Source organism: Rhinoderma darwinii, chromosome 3 (assembly GCF_050947455.1).
Source record: "Rhinoderma darwinii isolate aRhiDar2 chromosome 3, aRhiDar2.hap1, whole genome shotgun sequence".
Classification (NCBI taxonomy): Eukaryota; Metazoa; Chordata; class Amphibia; order Anura; family Rhinodermatidae; genus Rhinoderma; species Rhinoderma darwinii.
In genome coordinates, this window is record NC_134689.1 from 144,202,374 (window position 1) to 144,227,019 (window position 24,646).

General features: G+C 39.6%; 1 protein-coding gene across 7 annotated transcripts in view; it reads right to left on the reverse strand.

Moving 5' to 3' along the window:
• Window positions 1-24,646, reverse strand: part of ATP2B1 (ATPase plasma membrane Ca2+ transporting 1) — a 151,390-nt gene that overhangs the window by 39,616 nt on the left and 87,128 nt on the right. For all 7 annotated transcript variants that reach the window (XM_075856814.1, XM_075856817.1, XM_075856813.1 and 4 more), the window contains 4 exons: window positions 22,406-22,603; window positions 18,305-18,559; window positions 18,101-18,226; window positions 16,716-16,847 (listed from right to left, as the gene is read on the reverse strand). In XM_075856814.1, the coding sequence (XP_075712929.1) occupies window positions 16,716-16,847; window positions 18,101-18,226; window positions 18,305-18,559; window positions 22,406-22,603 (711 nt within the window). The remainder of the gene's footprint in view (window positions 1-16,715; window positions 16,848-18,100; window positions 18,227-18,304; window positions 18,560-22,405; window positions 22,604-24,646) is intronic.

Here is a 24,646-nt window from a genome sequence, read left to right on the forward strand (position 1 = left end):
CGGTAACTATTCTAAAAGGCCAAAAATTCCACCCATACTAGCAGCTCTTAAATCAAGATTAACGAATCCTGATTACGGACACAATGTAGGGGCAATCTAATGGTTAATATAATTTAACACCCTAATGCTATGCTTAATGCACCTACGTACTAATAATGTCGGTCAAAATGCTCTTTAAAAACTTAATGTAACTTCTGTGTATAGTAATCCAGGACAACTTCATTTGGGAAACTTTTTTCTCTCCTTTCATCATTACTTTGGAAAATCTCATAAGGATAGAATGCCTTAATATCATGGATACAACCCACACACACTTGACTTGCCTTTAGTCATCTGTTGTAAAAAGGATCTGTCAAATTCTCCTTGGAATAAATACATTTAAAATGAACAAGAAAACCACTACTGAAATAACTACTGCGACATCAGTCTAATTTTTGTTATTCACAACTTGAACATTTAAACCCTAGGCGCACTAAGGTGCACGACGACGCAACTGTAAGTGTCTTAGCGCACGAGGATGTACAGTTACTGCGCGGTTCCCAGTGCACACTGTATGTGACAGTGTGCACCGGAAGGACGGCTGTACCCGACAGCTGACATTCTACTGTTGCTGATCAGCGGCTTATTGCCGCGGATTTCTGAAATTAACCCCTTAAATGCAGTGATCGATTGCAATCGCCAAATTTTAGTGGTTTATAGCACATCGGCAGACCTCAAAATGAAATTGCAAGGTTTGCCGATGGTTGGCATGGTGACCAGAGGCCAAACAATGGCCTCCGTGTCTGACATGGAGAGAAGCCTATCAGGACCAGCCTTCGGCTAGTCCTGAAAGGCTTCCTGTGAGAGGAAGTCTCTATCATTATCAATGCACACTGTCGGTGACCGTATGCATAGGGAACTGGGAGGTCATCTGTGGCCGCTGATTTCGGCAATTAACCTCTTAAATAAGGCGATCGATTGTGATCGCCGCATTTAGGGGATTTGTAGCACATCGGCAGCCCCCATGCAATTGTGGGGGTTGCCGATGGTTGTGATGGCATTCGGACGACAGACAACTAGCCGGGTCTGCCGCGTATGGAAGCCTATGAGAACCAGCCTCTGGCTGGTCCTCATAGGCTTGCTGTCAAAATGACTGATGTCACTGCAAGTTGGAATACATTAGACTACCTAGGTAGTGTATTGTATTCTAGCAGCGGTCAGTGTTGCAGGTAAAAAAAAAAAAGTCTTAAAAGTAAAAAATGTTTTACAAAAGTGTAAAAATAAGTTGTTTTTTTCCCCTAGAAGTCTTATATTATAGGAAAAAAAAAATGAAAACTTTAACCCCTTCCCGACATCCGCCGTATATATACGGCGCTGCCGGGATGGTGTTCCCGCAAAGCACAGTACAGTTACATCACAGTGATGGTGCGGGCTCAGAAGCAGAGCCGGCACCATCACCGCGGGATGACAGCTGTATTATACAGCTGGCACCCTCCTGTAACTGCCAGGACCGGAGCTATTCTCCGATCCGGCAGATTAACCCCTCAGATGCTGCGTTCAATATTGCGCAGCATCCGATAGGTTTTCACCCGACCGGCAACCCAGTGACGCAATCGCTGGGTTGCTGTGGCAATCGGACGCCAGAAAATGGCATCCGAGTCTGCCTTGTACGGGAGCCGATGAGGACCCGCCTGCAGCGATTCCTCATAGGCTTGCTGTCAGTGAATAACTGACAGCGCTAATACACTGCACTACATATGTAGTGCAGTGTATTAGAGTAGCGATCGGGGCATCAGGCCCTCAAGTCCCCTAGTGGGACAAGTAAAAAAAAAGTTAAAAAAAGTTAATAAAAATGTGGTAAAACAATAAAAAACACACACTTCAAATAAAAATAAAGCTAAACTGACTTTTTTCCCATAGTAAGTCTTTTATTATGGGAAAAACCGTAAAAATAAAAAAAACTATACATAATTGGTATCGCCGCATCCGTAACGACCCAAACTACAAAACTATTATGTAATTTATCCCGCACGGTGAACGCCGTAAAAAAAAAAACAAAACATGAAAAACAACGCCAGAATCTTTGTATTTAGGTCACATCTCCTTCCAAAAAATGCTATAAAAAGTGATCAAAAAGTCACATTCACTCCAAAATAGTACTAATAAAAACGACAATCCGTCCTGCTAAAAATAATCCCTGACACTGCTTTGTGCACGCAAAAATAATAAAGTTATGGGTCTTAGAATGTCGACACAGAAAACAAATTATTTTATAAAAAAAGTGATTTTATTGTGCAAAAGCTGCAATACATAAAAAAACTATATAAATTTGGTATCGCCATAATCGTATCGACCCGCAGAATAAAGCGAACATGTAATTTAGAGCGCACTGTGGATGCCGAAAAAACTATTCCAGAATTGCTTGTTTTTGGTAATTTCTTTTACCAAAAAATGAAATAAAACGTGATCAAAAAGTTGTATGTGTTCTAAAATGGTACCAATAAAATCTACAGCCCGTCTCGCAAAAACAAGCCCGCACACCGCTCAATCAACTGAAAAATAAAAAAGTTATGGCACTAGTAATGCGGTGATGAAAAACATCTCAATGCGCAGGCCGGAGGGGAACATTCCTTCAGTTTCAGGGACCTAGTATTTAGGAACTAGGAAAGGGAATGGACATAGCACATAACCTGGAAGCGAGGGTGCCCGTATTATACCAGCGCAAAACGTTCCCAGCAAAATTTCCCAAACTACGAAGGAGAAAAAGTCCCCAAAAGGTGCAGAGCGTTACAGAAGGGGGATAAGAAAGAAAACCGTTTATCAGTGTGCATAACGGATCGCTTCACATCGTAACACACACCTATGGATAATTGTATTATTTACCCCATTATTATACCCTCTTATTATGCCCTGATGTACTCCGCACAGATTACATATGCCCCCACATTATAAACTGAAATACCAGCAAAACCCCAAACAGAACTACTACCAAGCAAAATCCATGCTCAAAATTGCGGTCTTTCCCTTCTTTAGCCCTACAGTGTGCCCAAACAGCAATTTATGGCCACAAGTAAGGCATTACCATACCCGGGAGAACCCGCTTAACAATTTATGGGGTAAGATTCTCTAGGGGCACAACATATTGTGCGATGATTAGGCAGATCAGTGGAAAAATTGCAATTTTCACTTTTCACCATCCACTGCGTATTCATTTCTGAAAAACACCTGTGGAGTCTAAATTCTCACTACACCCCTTGATAAATGCCTTTAGGAGTGTAGTTTCTAAAACGGGGTCACTTTTGTTTGGTACATCAGTGGTTTTGCAAATGCAACATGGCGTCCGCAAACCATTCCAGAAAAATCTACGCTCCAAAAGATAAATACCGCTCCTTTTCTTCTGATTGCTCCCATATACGTAAACAGCTGATTGTAACCACATATGGGGTGTTACCGTACTCGGGAGAAATTACTTTACAAATGTTGGGGTGCTTTTTCTTCTCTATTCCTTGTAGAAATGAAAAATGTTGATCTAAAACGACATCTTGTTGGAAAAAAATATATTTTTCATTTTCATGGCTTAATTCTAATTAATTCAGCAAAAAACCTTTGGGATCAAAATTTTCACTATACCCCTAGATGATTCCTCAGGGGGTGCAGTTTCCCAAATGGAGTCACTTTTGGGGTGTTTCCACTGTATTAGTACTACAGGGGCTCAGCAAATGTGACATGGCGCCCAGAAACCATTCCAAAATCCAAATGGTGCTAGTTCCATTCTGAGCCCTACCGTGTGTCCAAACAGATGTTTGTGACCACATGTGGGGTATTGTTTTACTCGGGAGAAGTTGCTTTACAAATGTTACGGTGCTTTTTCTCCTTCAGTCCTTGTGGAAATGAAAAAAAATAAAAATAAACCTACATTTTCTTTGAAAAAAATGTAGATTTTCATTTTTACGGCCTACTTCCAATAAGTTCTGTAAAACACATGTGGGGTCAAACTGCTCACTGTACCCCTAGATAATTTCCTCATGGGGTATAGTTTCCAAAATGGGGTCACTTGTTGGGGGTTTCCACTGTTTTGTTCCCTCAGGGGCTTTGCAAATGTGACATGGCCTCCGCAAACCATTCCTGCTAAATTTGAGTTCCAAAAGCCAAATGGCGCTCTTTCCCTTCTCAGCCTCGCCGTGTGTCCAAACAGCCGTTTATTACCACATGTGGGGTACTGTTTTACTCGGGAGAAATTTCTTTACAAATTTTATGGTGCTTTTTCTCCTTTAGTCCTTGTGGAAATGAAAAAAAATTGGCTAAACCTACATTTTATTTGAAAAAAATTTAGATTTTCATTTTCATGGCCTAGTTCCCAAATTTTTTGCAAAAAAACTGGTGGGTCAAAATGCTTGCTACACCCCTAAATAAATTCCTCGAGGGGTGTAGTTTCCCAAATGGGGTCACTTTTGGGGGGTTTCCACTGTTTTAGTTCCACAAGATCTCTTCAAAGCTGACTAAAATATATTCTAATAAAAAGGAGGCCCAAAATCCACTAGGTGCTCCTTTGCTTCGGAGGCCGGTGCTTCAGTCCAGTAGCACACTAGAGCCACATGTGGGATATTTCCTAAAACTGCAGAACCTGGGCAATAAATATTGAGTTGCATTTCTTGGGTAAAACCTTCTGTGGTACAAAAAAAATGGATTCAAAGTGAATTTCTGGAAAAAAATAATGAACTTTGTAAATTTCACCTCTACTTTGCCTTAATTCCTGCGCAATGTCTAAAGGGTTAAGAAACTTTCTAAATGCTGTTTTGAATACTTTGAGGGGTGCAGTTTTTAAAATGGGGTGACTTATTGGGGGTTTCTAATATCTAAGGACCTCAAAGCCACTTCACAACTGAACTGGCCCCTGTAAAAATAGCATTTTTAAATTTTCTTGAAAATGTGAGAAATTGCTGCTAAAGTTCTAAGCCTTGTAACGTCCTAGAAAAATAAAATGATGTTCAAAAAACGATGCAAATATAAATTAGACATATGGGGGATGTTAGTTAGCAACATTTTTGTGTGGTATAACTGCCTGTCTTACAAGCAGATACATTTAAATTGAGAAAAATTCTAATTTTTGCAATTTTTCGCAAAATTTTGGTGTTTTTCACAATTAAATACTGAATGTATCGGGCAAATTTTGCCAGTAACATAAAGTCCAATGTGTCACGAGACAATCTCAGAATCGCTTGGATAGGTATAAGCATTTCGGAGTTATTACCACATAAAGTGAAACATGTCAGATTTGAAAAAGAGGCTCTGTCAGGAAGGTCAAAAGTGGCCAAAGAATGAAGGGGTTAGAAAAACAAAACCAAAAAAACAGTACACATTTGGTATCACAGTGTTCGGAACAACTCAAACTGTATTGATATTTTTCCCACGTTGAACACCACAAAATAATAAATGAAAAACAATGCTAGAATCATTATTTTTGATCCAAAAGTCACACATATCCCAAAATAGTACCAATAAAAACCTACAACCTGTCCCGCAAAAAACAAGCCCTTACACAGATTTTTTGACTGAAAAACTAAAAAGTTATAGCTCTCAAAATATGTAATAAACAAGTGATTTTATTGTGCAAACCATAAAAAAAACTATATACATATGGTTTCGCCGTAATCGTACCGACCCGCAGAATAAAAGTAACACCGTCATTTATAATGCATGATGAACGGCGTAAGAAATAAAGAATTTAAAACTCCAAAATTTGTTTTTCGGTCACCTTCGCTCTAAATAAAACGTAATAAAAAGTGATCAAAAAGTTATACGTAGCAAAAAAATTCTACCAATTGTCCCGCCAAAAATAAGCCCTCACACCGCTCAATCGACCAAAACATAAAAAAAAGTTATGGCTCTCAGAATGTGTTGATACAAAACAATTATTTTTTTTTAACAAATAATTATTTTTTTTTCTTTGTAAAAGTAGTAAAATATAAAAATACCTATATGCATTTGGTATCATCGCAATCGTATTGAAATGCAAAATAAAAGTTAAGTTGTCTTTTTTACCGCACGGTGAAAGCGGTAAAAACGAAACGCAAAAATCAATGGAGGAATCAGTTTTTTTCCAATTTCATCCCACAAAGAATTTTATTTTCGGTTTCCCAGTACATTATATGGTACTTTAAATGGTGTCAATAGAAACTACAACTCTTCCCGCAAAAAAAACCCTCCACACCGATCTGACTGAAAAATAAAAAATAAAAGTTATGGCATTTGGAAGGCGGGGAGTGAAAAACTAAAACGGAAATGAAATATAGGATCAGTCCTGAAAAGGTTAATTCATTTCTAATAAAAAACAAAAAACAATTCTCTCCATATTTGGGGTACTTTTGTACTCGGGAGAGATTGCTTTACAAATGTTTGGGTGCTTTTTCCCCTTTATCCCTTGTGAAAATGGAAAAATGCAACATTTTAGTGGACAAAAATGTTGATATTCATTTTCATGACCTAATTTTACTAAATTCTGCAAAAAAAAAAACCTGTGGGGTCAAAATGCTCACTAAACCCCTAGAAAAATTCCTTGAGGGGGTGTGGTTTCCCAAATGGGGTCACGTTTGGTGTGTTTCCACTGTTTTGGTCCCTCCAGTGCATTGCAAACGCGACATTGCATCGAAAACCAATCCAGCAAAATCTGCACGACAAAATCCAAATGGCGCTCCTTCCCTTCTGAGCCCTGCTGTAGGTCCAAACATCAGTTTATTACCACATATGGGGTATTTCCGTAATCAGGAGAAGATGCTTTACAAATGTTGGGGTGCATTTTCCTTTTTCCTTATAAATATTAAAAATGTCCATAATTTTTCAGAAAAAAAAGAAGAAGATTTTCATTTTCACAGACTAAGGCCTCATGCACACGACCGTGCTCGTAATTACTAGCACGGGCGGGCACGGCCGGCCATGGGCAACCGGCCACTTTTGCGAGCCGTGCTCCCATTATAAAGTATAGGAGCACGGCCCATAAAATGAAAAAATAGAACATGTTCTATTTTTTTTTTTAACGGCACGAGCACCTTCCCGTGAGAAAACGGGAAGGTACCCGTGACTAACAGAAGTCTATGGGCCCGTTATTGCGGGTCGTAATTACGACCCGCAATAACGGGTGTTTTTACGGTCGTGTGCATGAGGCCTAACTCCAATAAATATAGCAAAATATATGTAGGGTCAAAGTGCTAACTATACACCTAGATAAATTTCTTAAAGAGGCTCTGTCACCAGATTTTGCAACCCCTATCTGCTATTGCAGCAGATCGGCGCTGCAATGTAGATTACAGTAACGTTTTTATTTTTAAAAAACGAGCATTTTTGGCCAAGTTATGACCATTTTCGTATTTATGCAAATGAGGCTTGCAAAAGTACAACTGGGCGTGTTGAAAAGTAAAAGTACAACTGGGCGTGTATTATGTGCGTACATCGGGGCGTGTTTACTACTTTTACTAGCTGGGCGTTGTGCATAGAAGTATCATCCACTTCTCTTCACAACGCCCAGCTTCTGGCAGTGCAGACACAGCCGTGTTCTCCAGAGATCACGCTGTGTCGTCACTCACAGGTCCTGCATCGTGTCGGACGAGCGAGGACACATCGGCACCAGAGGCTACAGATGATTCTGCAGCAGCATCGGCGTTTGCAGGTAAGTCGATGTAGCTACTTACCTGCAAATGCTGATGCTGCTGCAGAATCAACTGTAGCCTCTGGTGCCGACACGATGCAGGACCTGTGAGTGACATCACAGATCTGAACTGCCAGAAGCTGGGCGTTCTGAAGAGAAGTGGATGATACTTCTCGTCAGAACGCCCAGCTAGTAAAAGAAGTAAACACGCCCCGATGTACGCACATAATACACGCCCAGTTGTACTTTTACTTTTCAACACGCCCAATTGTACTTTTGCAAGCCTCATTTGCATAAATACGAAAATGGTCATAACTTGGCCAAAAATGCTTGTTTTTAAAAAATAAAAACGTTACTGTAATCTACATTGCAGCGCCTATCTGCTGCAATAGCAGATAGTGGTTGCAAAATCTGGTGACAGAGCCTCTTTAAGCGGTGTAGTTTCCAAAATGTCTTCACTTTTGGGGTGTTTCCACTGTTTTGGCACCACAAGACCTCTTCAAACCGGATATGGTGCCTAAAATATAACCTAAAAAAAAGTAGGCACCAAAATCCACTAGGTGCTCCTTTTCTTTTGAGGCCAGATGTTGCAGTCCATCAGCTCACTAGGGCCACATGTGGGATATTTCTAAAAACTGCAGAATCTGGGCAATAAATATAGATCTGGTAAATCCTTCTGTGTTACAGAAAAAAAAAAAAAAGTACTACAAATGAATTTCGGAAACTATCTGAATGCGGTTTTGAATACTTTGGAGGGGTGCAGTTTTTAAAATGGGGTGATTTATTGGGGCATTCTAATATATAAGGCCCTCAAAGCCACCTCAGACCTGAGCTGGTCCCTGAAAAAATGGCCTTTTGAAATTTTCTTTAAAATATGAGAAATTGCTGCTAAAGTTCTAAGCCCTGTAACATCCTAGAAAAATAAAAGGACGTTCAAAAAATGATGCAAACAAAGTAGACATCTGGGAAATGTTAACTAGTGACTATTTTGTGTGGTATTACTATCTGTTTGACAAGCAGATAGATACATTTAGAAAAATGCACATTTTTAAAAATTCTATAAATTCTGGTGTTTTTCACTAATAAATATTGAATTTATCGCCCAAATTTTTCCACTAACAAAGTACAATGTCACGAGAAAATCTCAGAATCGCTTAGATAGGTAAAAACATTCTCAAGTTCTTACCATATAAAGTGACAGATATCAGATTTTAAACAAATCGGCTGTGCCACAAGGCCCGAGTCCTGAAGGTATTCAGGCACCTGCCTCCAGGACAGGGGTCATCCAGCCTGTTGAGGCAGCCGCCGCTACATCCAGGTGGCGAAAGAATAGAGAGGTGGCCGCGCACAAGGATGGAGAGGTGCGAAGTTTACTCTATTCATTCCTATGGGTGTTACGGAAAAGGCCAAAGAACGGGACCTGTATCTATCAGACATTTATGGCATACCCTTGGTTATGCCATTAACCCCTTAAGGACGCAGCCTAGTTTTGGCCTTAAGGCTCAGAGCCCATTTTTCAAATCTGACATATTTCACTTTATGTGGTAATAACGTGGGAATGCTTAAACCTACCCAAGCGATTCTGAGATTGTTTTCTCGTGACACATTGGGCTTCATGTTCGTGGTAAAATTTGGTCGATATATTCAGTGTTTATTGGTGAAAAATTGCAAAATGTAGAGAAAATTTTGAAAAAATTGCATTTTTCAGAATTTAAATGCATCTGCTTGTAAAACAGACGGTTATATCACCCACAATAGTCACTAGTTCACATTTCCCATATGTCTACTTTAGATTGACATAGTTTTTTGAACATTCTTTTATTTTTCTTGGACGTTACAAGGCTTAGAACATAAACAGCAATTTCTCATATTTTTAAGAAAATGTCAAATGCCTTTTATTTAAGGTACCTGTTCAGTTCTGAAGTGGCTTTGAGGGGCCTATGTATTAGAAACCCTGATAAAACACCCCATTTTAAAAACTAGACCCCTCAAAGTATTCAAAACAGCATTTAGAAAGTTTTTTAACCCTTCAGGCATTTCACAGGAATTAAAGCAATGTGGAGGTGAACTTTGCAAATTTCATTTTTCTTGCGGAACTTCAATTTTATTCATTTTTTTTTCTGTAACACAGAAGGTTTTACCAGAGAAACACTACTAAATATGTATTGTCCAGATTCTGCAGTTTTTAGAAATGTCCCACATGTGGCCCTACTGCGCTCGTGGACTAAAACACAAGCCCTAGAAGCAAAGAAGCACCTAGTGCATTTTGAGTCCTCTTTTTTATTAGAATATATTTTAGGCAGCATGCCGGGTTTGAAGAGGTGTTGAGGTGCCAAAACAGTAGGAATCCCCCAATAGTGACCCCATTTTGGAAACTACACCCCTCAAGGAATTCATTTATGGTTGTTGTTACCATTTTGACCGCACAGTTTTTTCACACCACGTATTTGAATTGGGCTGTGAAATGAAAAAAATTTCATTTTTTCCTATAAAATGTCATTTGTGATCAAAATTTCTTATTTTCACAGGGAACAAAATACCCCATTTGGTTGCCCAATTTGTCCTTAGTGTGGCAATACCCCATTTGTGGTGATAAACTGCCGTTTGGGCCCATGGGAGGGCTCAGAAGGAAAGGAGCGCTATATGTTTGTTGGAGTCCAGATTTTGCTGGATTGGTTTTCGGGTGCCATGTCGCATTTGCAGAGCCTCAGGGGTATCAAAGCAATGGAAACCCACCAAAAGTGACCCCATTTTGGAAACTACACCCCTCAAGGAATTCATTTATGGTTGTTGTTAGCATTTTGAGCACACAGTTTTTTCACAGCACCTATTTCAATTGGGCTGTGACATTAAAAAAGACATTTTTTCCAATAAGATGTAATTTTTTATCAAAATTTCTTATTTTCACAGGGAACAAAATGCTCACTTTTGTTGCCCAATTTCTCCTGAGTGCAGCAATACCCCATTTGTGGCAATAAACTGCCGTTTGGGCCCATGGGAGGCCTCAGAAGGGAAGGAGAGCTGTGTGTTCTTTGGAGTCCAGATTTTGCTGGATTGGTTTTCGGCTGCCATGTCGCATTTGCAGAGCCCCAGAGCTATCAAAGCAATAGAAACCAATCACAAATGACGCCATTTTGGAAACTACACCCCTCAAGGAATTCATTTATGGGTAATGTGACCATTTAGACCCCATAGTTTCTTCACAGAACTTATTTGAATTGGGCTGGGAATTAAGTAAATATATATTTTTTCCAATAATATGTCATTTTAGCTCAAAAATTCTTATTTTCACAAGAAACAAAATACCCCATTCTGTTGCGCAATTTGTTCTGAGTGCCGCAATACCCCATTTGTTGTGATAAACTGCCGTTTGGGCCCATGGGAGGGCTCAGAAGGAAAGGACAACCATTTGGCCTACTGGGGATTTTCTAGTGTGAAGTCATGTATGCAGAAGCACCTGAGGTACCAGTACAGTTGAAACCCGCAAGAAGTGACCCCGTTTTAAAAACTACACCCTTAAGGCATTCATCTAGAGGTGTAGTGAGCATTTTGACCGGAGACGTACACCCCATAAACTGTAATGTGGGTTCTCCCGGGTATGACAATACCCTACATGTGGCTGTTATCAGCTGCCTGGGCACACAGCAGGGCTCAGAGGGGAAAGACGAGGGGGGATAAGCTGTGCGGAGTGCATCAGGGTAAGTAAAACTGGGGTAAATTATAAACCAAGGGATGTATGATAAATTTTAAAACACTCTTTCATACAGAGCTCTGGTTATTCGGGACACGTGTCACATTGATATATTGTGTAATCCCTTATCGCAGACTTTGCACCTCTTTTGACTTTTTCCCTTCTTGCCAGTTTGGGGAACTTCCCCTGGAAAGTGTTGCCGCCCTGGTACGATGCGTGTGGCCCCGCTTCCAGAAGTACTGGGTGCCCCCCCTTCTTGGTCCCTAAAGATTAGGTTCTTGATAATCACCTCTTGAAATTCCAGGAAAGTTCCCGTCTGGCCTGCACATCGACGTAGCACGTACGCATTGTACAAAGCCATCTGTATGATGTGCACGGCCAGCTTCTTATACCACACCGCATAGCGCTGTAGGGCTTCAGGGCTTGATCTTACAAGTCCATCCCTCCCATGTACCTATTGTAGTTCAGGATGCAGTCTGGTTTGGGGGTGGCCTTTCCTTCATATATCCTAAACCTGTAGGTATACCCTGATGCACTCTCGCAGCTTATACATCTTCACGCCATACCTTGCCCTCTTACCCGGCAGGTACTCGCGGAATTGAACCCTCCCTTTAAAATGTACCAGGGACTCATCAATAGAAATACACTTCTCGGGGTGTATGCTTGGGAAAACCGGGCACTGAAACGGTCTAATAGGGGGTCTCCGTTTATACAAACGGTCAAGACTGGGGTCATCTCGGGGTGGGCACGGCTCATTATCAGTATAATGTAAGAAGCGAAGTATTGCCTCATTTATTTATTTTTTTAGGTTCCAGTTCAGTCCTGAAGTTGCTTTGAGGGGCCCATATATTAGAAACCCCTATGAAATACCCCATTTTAGAAACTAGACCCCTCAAAGTATTCACAACAGCATCTAGTGGATTTTGAGGCCTCTTTTTTATTAGGCACCATGTCCGGTTTGAAGAGGTCTTGTGGTGCCAAAACATTGGGAACCCCCCAAAAGTGACCCGAATTTGGAAACTAGACCCCTTGAGGAATCCATTGTAGTTTTCTTGGGGTGCATGCGGCTTTTTGATCAGTTTTTATTCTATTTTTAGGTGGCGTGGTGACTAAAAAACAGCAATTCTACTATTGTTTTTTTATTCTTTTTTTTTTACAGCGTTCACCGTGCGCTATAAATAAAATATTCACTTTATTCTGCGGGGCGATACGATTACGACGATACCAGATGTTTATAGTTTTTTTTTATGTCTTATGGCGTTTGCACAATAAAATACGTTTTGTAAACAATCATTCACTTTTTGTGTTACCTTATTCTAAGAGCCAGAACGTTTTTATTTTTCAATCAATAAAGCCGTGCGAGGACTTATTTTTTGCGTAACGAACTGTAGTTTCGATCAGTACCATTTTTAGGTACATGCGACTTTTTGATCTCTTTTTATTCCATTTTTTGGGAGGTGAAGTGACCAAAGAATTGCGATTGTGGTACGGTTTATTATTATTTTACGGCGTTCATCGTGCGGGATAAATAATGAAATAATTTTGTAGTTCAGGCCGTTACGGACGCGGCGATACCAATTATGTATAGTTTATTTGTTTGTTTATATATTTTTATTAATAATAAAAGGACTGATAAGGGAAAAGGGGGGATTTTTACTTTTATTACTTTTAAATCTTTTATTTTCTTATTTTTACACATCTGTTTTTAACTTTTTTTTTACTTTATTACTTTGTCCCACTAGGGGACTTGATGGCAGGAGGCCCTGATCGCTACATGCGTAGTGCAGTGTATTAGAACTGTCAGCTACTCACTGACAGCAAGCATAGTGGGTCCTGACGTTGTCAGGACCCACTAGGCTTCCGTCTATGGCATAGCCGGACGCCATTGTTTGGTGTCTGGTTGCCATAGCCACCATCGCCGGCCGCTATCGCGTAGCAGGCCGGCGATGGCAGCTTAACCCCTAAAAAGCCGCGATCTCTATAGAACGCGGCTTTTAAGGGGTTAATCAGCGGGGACACAGCGATCGGTCCCCGCTGTAGGAGCTGTGACAGCTGCTGAACAAGACAGCAGCTGTCACAGCTCCTGTATGTGTCGGGAAGACGGCCGAAACGGCCGTTACTCCCGTGACGTACTATTACGGCATGGAGCGCGAACGATACAGCTGCCATGACGTAATAGTACGTCAAGGAGCGGGAAGGGGTTAATGTTTAAGATGGGAACATTAATATTTTAACCCCTTCAGGACACAGCCTATATTTGCCTAATGGACCAGACCATTTTTTCTGACATGTTACTTTATATGGAACTTTGGAATGCTTTTATTTTTTCAAGCGATTGTGAGATTTTCTCGTGACACACTGTACTTTAGGTTAGTGGCAAAATTTGGCCGATACAGTCAGTATTTAATTGGGAAAAAAAAACACCAAAAATTTTGAAAATTTGCAACAATTAACAAGTTTATAATAAATGTATCTGCTTGTAAAATATATAGTTATACCACACAAAATAGTTCCTAATTAACATTTCTGGTATGTCTACTTTATGATTGCATTGTTTTTTGAACATCCTTTTATTTTTATAGGCCGTTACATGGCTTAGAACTTTAGCAGCAATTTCCCACATTTTTAATAAAATTTCAAGCCTTTTTTTATGGACCAGTTCAGATTTGAAGTGGCATTGAGCACCTTGTATATTAGAAACCCCTATAAATCACCCCATTTTAAAAACTGCACTCCTCAAAGTATTCAAAACAACAATTATAAAGTTTAACTCTTTATGCTTTTCACAGGATTTAAAGCAAAGTGGAGGTGAAATGTACTAATTTAAGTCCGAGCTGCACCGCTCAGTAACTATGCGTCGTCGCGGGAGGTTACTTCCCGCGCGAGGATGTGTAGTTACTGAGTCGTTCCCGATGCACGCCGACAGTGACAGTGTGCATCGGGAACTGGGAGGTCAGTTGTTCCCGACAGCCGACACTCCAGTGTTGCCGACCAGTGGCTCATCGCCGCTTATTTTGGCAATTAACCGCTTAAATGCGGTGATCGATTGTGATCGCCGCATTTAGGGGGTTTGTAGCACATCGGCAGCCCCCATGCAATCGTGGAAGTTGCCATGGCCTCCATACATGGCATTTGGGAAGCTAAGTGCCTCAAGGAATTTATCCCGCAGGTATTTTGCTGAATTTAGTGGAATTAGGCAGTGAAAAAGAATATCAACATTTTTTACACTAAAATGATGATTTTTTTCAATTCCACAAGGGATAAAGGAGAAACCCCCCCCAACATTTGTAAAGCAATTTCTTCTGAGTACGGCAATACCCACATGTGGTCATAAACGGCTGTTTGGGTACACGGCAGGGCTCAGAAAGGAAGGAGTGCTATTTGTCATGCAGATTTTGCGGATTTTATTTTTGCGTATCATGCCGCATTTTAAAAATCCCTGCTGGACCAAATCAATGGATACCACCCAAATGTGATCCCATTTGAGAAACTACACACCTCAATGAATTTATCAAGATGAATAGTGGGTATTTTGACCCCACAGTTTGTTTTTTTGCGGAGTTTAACGGAATTATGCAGTGCAATTGAAAATTACATTTATGATAAAACGTGGATATTTAAAATTTTTACAAGGAATAAAGGAGAAAAAAGCACCCCAACATTTCAAAAGCAACTTCTACCGATTACGGCAATACCCAATATGTGATCATAAACTGCTGTTTGGACACACGGCAGGGTTCTGAAAGGCAGAGGCGCTATTTGGCATGCAGATTTTGCCGATTTGCTTTTTGGGTGCTATGTCGCATTTGCAAAACCCTGGAGGTACCAGAGTACAGTGGAAGCCCCAAGAAGTGACCCCATTTTAGAAACTAAACCCTTTAAGAAATGTGTCGTTTGCCTGGACAAATGACAGGGCTCAGAAGTGAAGAGCACCATGCGCATTTGAGGCCTATTTTGGTGATTTTCACAGCATTGGCCCACAAGGCTCTGAGGTCAAATAGTAAAACAAACCCCCAAGCAGTGACCCCTATTTTGGAAACTACACCCCTTGGAACATATTAAGGGGTGTAGTGTAGTGATCATTTTTACCCCACAGGTTTTGTCATTAGAAATTAATGCGAAGGATGGTGCAAAGTAAAATTTTTCCGCTTATATGCCATTTTAGTGCACAATAGGTTGTGCCCAGTTTGTGGCAGTGAAGACAAATACTTCAAACGCGTTCTTCCGGGTACGGTAATGACATTTGGGCACACTGTAAGAATCAGAAGCGAGGAAGCGCCATTTGGCTTTTGGAGCGCAAATTTTGCTTGGCAGTTCTGTTTGGGGTATTGCTGGTATTTCAAATTATAATATGGGGGTATATGTAAGCTGTACATCAGGGTATAATAATGGTGTAAATAAATAATATTTCACAGATGTGTGGCCAGTGCCACACTGATAAATGGTGCCCAATATTATCCGCTTTTGGAACGCTCTGCACATTTTGCGTCATATTCTGAGAGCCAGAACTTTATTTTATTATTTATTTATTTTTTAAATTTATCATTATTTATTTATTATTTATTTTATAATTATTTGTTGCGGGACAATCTGTAGTTTTCATTGGTACCATTTTTGGGTACATGTGATTTTTTGATCACTTTTTATTCCATTTTTTTTACAAACAAGGTGACCAAAAAAAAAAAAAAAAACTATTCTGACAATGTTTTTAATTCTTTATTATTTTTTTACCCCGTTCACCCTGGGCTAAAAATTTACATTTTTACTTTATTCTGCAGGTCCATACGATTATGGCGATACCATATGAATATCGTTTTTTAATGTTTTGCAGCTTTTGCATGATAAAATCCCTTTTTTTCTTTTTCAAATAATGTTTTTTGTTGTGTCACCATATTCAGAGAGCCATAACTTTTATTTTTGCGTCGACAAGGCTGTGTAAGGGCTTGTTTTTTGCGGGCCGGGTTGCAGTTTTTATAGTTAATATTTTGGGGTACATGCGGCTTTTTAATCACTTTTCAAAAACAGCGATTCTGTCATATTTTATTATTTTTTTGGTGTTCACCGTGCGGAAAAAATAAGTTTTATATTTTGGGTCGTTACGGACGCGGTGATACCAAATATGTGTAAAAAATTTTTTTTAACGTTTCTATTTTTTCCCTATAATAAAAGACTTATCATAGGAAAAATTAGTACGTTGTGTTGCATTAAGCCTTAACAATAGCGACGTAATAGTACGTCGGATGTAGTTAAGGGTTTTAGGATGGTTTGTTGCCAATAGGTTCAGTGAATTAGCTCGGTGTACATTTTGTAAAAATTTTGTCTAATTTGACATATTTTTAGCACATGAGCTTTCATTAGTGTCATTCACACCATCAAGATCAGGTTGATTACAATGCAACATACTTTTCTTTTCCTTCTTTTCTTTCTCTTCTTCATTTTCTCCAGCTCCAAGTAAAGTGAATATGATTCCAGTTTGAGAATTCACTCCAATTGCAGTGACAACCATTTTTCCAGACCCTTCCATAACATGTGTACCTTTAAAAATAGAAAAAAGGAAAAATATATATGTCTCAATACAAACCACACACTGTTTTAATGTTCAAAACTGCAGATGCCATAAAATCTGTGCCAATTTTTTGGCACGTGTGAATGAGGTTTTGTGAACCCAATTTCACACGTATTGTACTCTTTGTTGTGCAGTTTTGGAGATGAATCCACACTGGAAATCTGGAACGTCGGAATATTTAAAGTGTAGCTAAACGTTTGACAATCTTCTGACATGTCATAGTGACATGTCATAAGTTTGGATTGGTGGGGGTCCTAGCACAGAGACCCCCCACCAATTGCTAGAACGAGCAGCTGAAGCGCTCGTGTGAGCACTCAGCCGCTTCGTGTCTGTTTGGTTTTTTACGTAAATAAATGTATCTGTGTACGGGCTCAATACAAAGTCTATGAGCCCGTACACTGATACATTTATTTCCGGAAAAAGCCTAACAGAAATTAAGCAGCTGAGCGTTCACACGAGCGCTTCAGCTGCTCGTTCTAGCAATTGGTGGGGGTCTCTGTGCTCGAACCCCCACCAATCCAAACTTCGGACATGTCACTATGACATGTCAGAAGATTGTTGAACGTTTAGCTACACTTTAAACACATTCAAACTGCTATATGTGGGAAGTTTAGCATCAAAACTGTCACCAGTCAGACTATATTAAAGAAGCACTACCAGGAGGATCTATAAAAGGATGTTTTTTTACCGTCACCTTCCATTTGTATCTGGTTTACAGCAGCCCAATATTCACTACCTTTTCCCTTCAAATATCCACAATTGGGCCTATTGCAAATATGCAAAAGAAGCCAGTACAAGAGGAGCAATAATACAGGATTGGGAGGGGGGGGGGGGTCTAATTTTAAAGCTGCGTGGGAAATTTTTTTGTAAGTCATGTCTCATTCCTTAAGGTAAATTACAAAAGGTTTAGCCTTAGTATTTCTAAATACTGCATATTGCATAGTTTTGTGCAAAAAACACAGAAAGGTCCCCATTAAGTAAGAGCATGAATAAATAGATTCGATCAAGAAGGTGCCATATTACACATTAAACAGACCCCTGAAATACCAACAGCAGTTGGAGGGATAAATCAGTGGGGATAACCAATGGGGGAGGGGGGGGGGGTTGTAGATATTCATGTTACTGAGACACATATAGAGGACAAATGAGCTTCATTAAAAGGGTGGGATTCTAAATGTCAACTTGAGCCATTAAACCAGAGACCATGAGGAATGATTCCTACCAGAAAGCAGCAAAGGGTCTTTCTCCAGCGTTTTCTTAACAAGATCAGATTCTCCAGTTAATGAACTTTCATCAATTTTAAGATCATTCCCCTGAATAAGAACTCCATCAGCCGGTAAAAGATCCCCTATAAAACATTACATAAATGAGACGCAAGACACAAAATAGGTCACAGCAGGAGTTCATGCAATAGGACTTTACTTACCATATTTAATTTGTGCAATGTCCCCAACAACCAGATCAGCCACTGGAATTTGGATAACTTGACCTCCACGTAAGACTGTAAATTTCTGCTCTTGTTCAATCCGGTTTTGCAATCCCCTAAACTGTTTTTCTTTACTCCAGTCATTAAAAGCTGTTACCAACACTACACATACAACGGACACAAGGATAGCACCTCCTTCAATCCAACCTGCTTCACCTTCTTCCTCCTCTGCAGCACCACTGGCTGCTCCACACACTACAAACAGAAAAAGTGGTTAAACATTATATACAGTAATGGACAAGTGTGGTCAATCCTCAGAGGTTCACAACTATGCCATCTCTTTAGAGAGTTTGGTGGATGCCACAAGAACACTTCTGCCCACACACGTGCCAACTTTAAAGTTTGGGACAGTGACAAGAGTCAGGGGGATTTTTCATGTTTTGCAGGACTCCTTAGTTGCAAGGGAAGCCTAAACGTCACTGTATAGGAAATTGCCACGACACTTGAGCCGTTTTTAGAGTCGTTTTTCATGGTCTCATTAGAAAAACAGCTCCAAAAACGAAAACGCTTGATGCTTTAAGGGGGAGTTCACATGGAGTTTTTGACGCGGAAACCGCACCGCAAAACGTGCCAAAAATACAGTCGAAAATGCCTCCCATTGATTTCAATGGGAAGCGGAGGTTTTTCCCCGAGAGCGGAAAATCCGGCTCGCGGGAAACAAGGGACATGCCCCATCTTCAGGCGTTTACGCCTCTGACCTCCCATTGACATCAATTGGAGGAAGAGAAAGCATATTTCGCAACGTTTTATGCCCGCAGAGCTCCATGGCCACGGGCAAAAAACGCTGCGAAAATCTGCCTCAAAATTCCAAACGGAATTCTGAAGTAGATTTTCCTCCTGCAAAAAACTCCAAGTGAACTCACCCTAAAACCGGCTGAAAAATCAGGGTCTGTTTTCACTTGAAAACAGCTCCGTATTTTATGGCAGTTTTTAGTTTGCCGTGTGAACATACCCTAACAGTTTGAGGAAGGCACTTTTCTGTTTCGGCTTGAGAATGTCCCATGCACAAAGGGAGGTCTATAAGAAAAAAAGACACCAACAACCTGGCTGGAAGATTCAGAAAAAGCCCAAGTCCCTTCTATATTATACACACTGTGCACATTACACACAGAGCTGTATCTCAACCCATATAAATTAACATGCAGACAAAGATACAACAGACTATTGCCCATCGGATAAACACTTGATGAAGGCATTTATGTGAATGGTTTGTTTTTAAGGGATGCTTTAACACCTGTATTTATTACTTTCCAATACAAATTTAGATTTGTAATTTTTACATAACCAAGTAGTAGATCCATACTGGCCAGCGGGCAATACATAGAAACAATGACAAAGAGGCTCTGTCACCAGATTTTGCAACCCCTATCTGCTATTGCAGCAGATAGGCGCTGCAATGTAGATTACAGTAACGTTTTTATTTTTAAAAAACGAGCATTTTTGGCCAAGTTATGACCATTTTTGTATTTATGCAAATGAGGCTTGCAAAAGTCCAAGTGGGCGTGTTTAAAGTAAAAGTCCAAGTGGGCGTGTATTATGTGCGTACATCGGGGCGTGTTTACTTCTTTTACTAGCTGGGCGTTCTGACGAGAAGTATCATCCACTTCTCTTCAGAACGCCCAGCTTCTGGCAGATCACGCTGTGACGTCACTTCCCCAGGTCCTGCATCGTGTCAGACGAGCGAGGACACATCGGCACCAGAGGCTACAGATGATTCTGCAGCAGCATCGGCGTTTGCAGGTAAGTCAATGTAGCTACTTAGCTCTGGACTCCATTACAGTATATAGGACGAATGGAAACAGCTAAGTGAGTGCTCCTGTCCACTATAAAAAGAGGGCGATTGTGCAGCCAGCTCTCTCTAGCAACTGGTACACAACCTCCATTCTCAGTTAGGGTCTTAGCGGGACTCACTGGATCAGAAATGTACAGCATAACCTCAAACACCAAAAAAAACAAAAACTAAAAACACGCCTGCTTGATTATATAAATATGTGAAGTTCTTTCAAGATATACTATCATAGGCAGAAAATGAAAAACGGGGAAGAATGAACCGCAGTCAGAGCACCCGATAGCCACTTGTGCCCCAAGCCTCTAGTTGGACACCAATGCTGCACACTAAACGCAGAAAACGTATCTGCTTGACGTATGTCCTTTTGGCCTCTTGAGCTAGTATACCTTGGTATACCTTTTTATCCGAAAATACTCCAGACGTGTACCGCCGACATACATTGAAAACAGTTTGAAAAGTCCCTTACGGATTTATACTAGATTTTAGTACAATTTGTATAATGGTTTTAATAATTTATAACTCCGTGCCTTTTTATGCTCCACATTTTAAAGGATTATTCCCATCTCAAACACTGCCACAGGATATGCCCTAAATGTCAGAGAGAATTGATGAGAAAGGAGGTTAACTGCATTCTCCTCAATGGGAGTTTCCTAAACAGCTCGGCTATTTCCATAATTCCCATAATAGAGAGCCGCACGGATGCGTGGCCATTTTTATACTTCGTGCCCACATAGAATTAAGTAGGATCGCCCATTGGACTCCTAAGCCCAAAATTAGCATAAGTTTTGATCAATAAATTACAGGTTATACCAAGTCTTTTCACCCAAAGCTATATATTAATCTGCTAAGCTCCTCCTGCTCTATAAGATGCTGTCTGCAAATCAGCCTGCATTTTCAACGTGATATGTTCCCTTTAACCCCTTCACACACCTGGACGTAACTGCACGTCTTGGTGCGGTTGTTGAAGTATGAAGCGGGCTGATCCCGCTCCATACGCTGCGGGTGTCAGCTGTATATTGCAGCTGACACCTCGCACTAATGGCCAGGAACAGAGATTGCTCTTTTTCTGGTTATTTACCTACTTAGATGCAAGGGTCAACAGTGACCGCAGCATCTAAGGCATTAGAAAAAGGGGGCCCAGCCCATCACACCCCCGCCCCGCAACGCGATCTCGGGGTGCCAATGGTTGTCATAGCAAGGTCTGCCTTCTTTCTGCCTCTGTTAAGCCCTGCCTCCGGCACGGCTTAACAAGAGCCTGTAGAAATGATAATACACTGCGATACATTAGTATCTGACAATCGCTGGTTAAAATCTCCTAGGGGGACTAATAAAAAAGTGTCAAAAAAGCTAAATAAAGTTTTCAGTAGTGTACAAAAAAAAAAAAAAAAAAAAAAAAAAAACTTCCCATTTTTCCTCTAAAGTAAAATGTAATCTAAAAAATAAAGAAGCCATATTGGTATTGCTGCGTCCATAAATGTCTGAACTATAACATTATTTTAAACTAGCACTGAGTGCTGTAAAAAATAAAAAAATGTCAAACACCAAAATCGCTGTTTTTTGGTCACCTTAGTTCTAAGAAAAATAAAATGTAAGTAAAAGTGATCGAAAAATTGAATGTGCCAAAAAATTGTGCCAATAAAAACTACAGCTCGTCCAGCAAAGAAAAAGCCCTCTCACTGCTCAATTGATAAAAATATTTACAAAAGGAAAAGTTATGGCTCTCCGAATGCGGTGACCACTGTTTTTAACAAATAGTTTTTTTTGTTTAAGTAGTAAAACATAAAACAAACACCTATATAAAAATTTGTTATCACCATAAATTGCATTAAGCCGCAGAATAAAGTTAAGCTGTCGCTTTCACCACACGGTGAAAGCTGTAAAAATAAAACCCAAAAATCAAAAACGAGAAATCAATTTAATTTCCAATTCCACCCCACAAAGATTTTCTTTTTTTTCCGTTTGCCAGTACATTATATGCTACTTTAAATAGTGTCAATACAATCTGCAACTAGTCCTGCAAAAAATAAGCCTTCACACCAATTCATTGACGGAAAAGTAAAAAATAAAAGTTATGGCTCTTTGTGAAAAACTTAAATACACAAAAAGGACTTCGTTCTGAAAGGGTTAAATCTACTAGAATTCCCAGTGTTTAATCTTTGACCAAATATACTGTCATTTGTATTTAACATTATAACCGCATCCTTACATATTTATCCAATTTCCATTGAACAACTTATTTTATTAATACTCACATTCATTATTTCCACCAGGGGGACGGTAAAAAGAAAGGCCTAGAGATATTATGGCTGCTATTTCTAATATAATTAATGTTACATCCTGTAGTGCTTCCCATACTAACTGAAGAAATGTTTTTGGCTTTTTAGGAGGTATAAGATTCTTTCCAAATACTTCTTGCCTCCTTTCAAGGTCTGCCAGATTTCCACTCAAACCTGTTTAAAAAAAAAAAAAAGGAAAAATTAGACGTATATATTGGAACAAATTAGGATGGTACATCTTGCTGTATGGTAACAGATGCACAGAAATTAATTATAATGAATATTGCTAAGCACTCATAGTGCTCATTTTTGTACGAATCCGTGATATTTAACTCTGGTTATGAACAGGTTATTTAAATCTTAACACTAATAAAACCATGCTTCCCAACATTGAAAATAGCGGGTCATTTAAGCCCTGCTCCGTTCTGCCCAGGAATGACCCAAATCAAATAAAAAAAAACTCTAATAATGTAAACGTTAATATTTTCAAAACATGTTCTCTAGAAAGTCCCAGAAATAATCAGGACTGTAGGAGGTATGCAAAAAAAAAACAAAAAAAAAAACACCTAACTGTTTCAGGAGATGTAAAGAAGGCCATCTGCACACATTTGCTGTGGAGACCCACACTAAAATCTGAATGGATTCATTTGCAGCAGATTTTCAATGTGGAATTTGAAGAAAATCCACGCCCTGTGTACATGCACTTTTTTACTTTTTTTTAATACATTGTCAAAGGGAGTCTTGCATCAATATTGTCCTTTGTATGATATTTGTTTTCATTGAGATGCTTTGAATCTGCAACAGATTTCTCCAAAATTTGTTGCAATTTAGAGGCTCTGTCACCAGATTATAAATGCCCTATCTCCTACATAATCTGATCGGCGCTGTAATGTAGAGAACAGCAGTGGTTTTTATTTTGAAAAAAATCATTTTTGAGCAAGTTATGAGCAATTTTAGATTTATGCTAATTAGTTTAATAGACAACTGGGCGAGTTTTTACTTTTTACCAACTGGACGTTGTACAGAGGAGTGTATGAGGCTGACCAATCAGCGTCATATACTTCTTATTGTTACAGTGAGATTGTGCAGTGAAAGAAGCTGGGCTGGAACAATGAGAAGTGTATGTCACTGATTGGTCACTGATTGGTCAGCGTCATACACTTCTGTCTAACACCCACTTGGTCAAAAGTAAAACACGCCCAGTTGTCTATTAAGAAACTAATTAGCATCAATCTAAAATTGCTCATAACTTGCTCGAAAATGATCGTTTTTCAAAATAAAAACACTGCTGTGATCTACATTACAGCGCCAATCAGATTATGTAGGAGATAGGGCATTTATGATCTGGTGACAGAGCCGATTTAAACTACCCCCAGGCTTACAAATGGAACTGTAGGTTACCTGGGGGGCAAATAGATTACAAATGGATTGAATTGCATGTTTAATGGGTAGAAATAGACAAAAAGTAATGAGTCGGTGCATAAACAGAACACAAAAAAAACACCAAAAACATTAAATTAAAAATTGTTGTATTGATGTTTGAAAGTTGACATTAATTTGAACTTTATAGTTTTGAAATTTGAAATTAGTTTTTACTTCTCAAAACGTATTGGTGAACAATTTATAATGTTTGTTTTCTTAAAGAGTACCAAATCTGACAGTAAGCAAGAACATTGGGAACATTTTTTTTACTTCTTTATAAAAAGGTCCAGTATTTAGTATATTCATTATTATTTTCCCATTAATCATAAAGTTTCGCGGAAATGCATATAAAACTACAATATCTACAGAGAAGTCCTTTGGCCATGTAAAAAAAAATAATAATTCAGCATTTTGAATGTAGCAATTATTAACTTGGCAATTAAACTTCTTTTCACAATGTATTTAACGTGTTTAGTACACTTTCAATGGGCTCTGTTGTGGTTAAAGGGTAACTAAACTTTAAAAAAAAAAAAACTTGACATGTCAGAAGTTTTGATCGGAGGGGGACCGAGCACAGGGACCCCCACTAATCTCTAAAACAAAGCGGCAGAAGTACTCAGGAGAATGCTGTGCCCCTTGCTTTTGATTGGCTACTCGGAAAGCTTGCTTGGCTTTCCGAGGCAAGTTGATCAGGAACTAAGCAGCACAGCGCTCACCCGATCGATTCTGCCGCTTTGTTTTAGCGATCAGTGGGGATCTCCGTGCTCTGACCTCCACCAATCAAAACTTCTGACA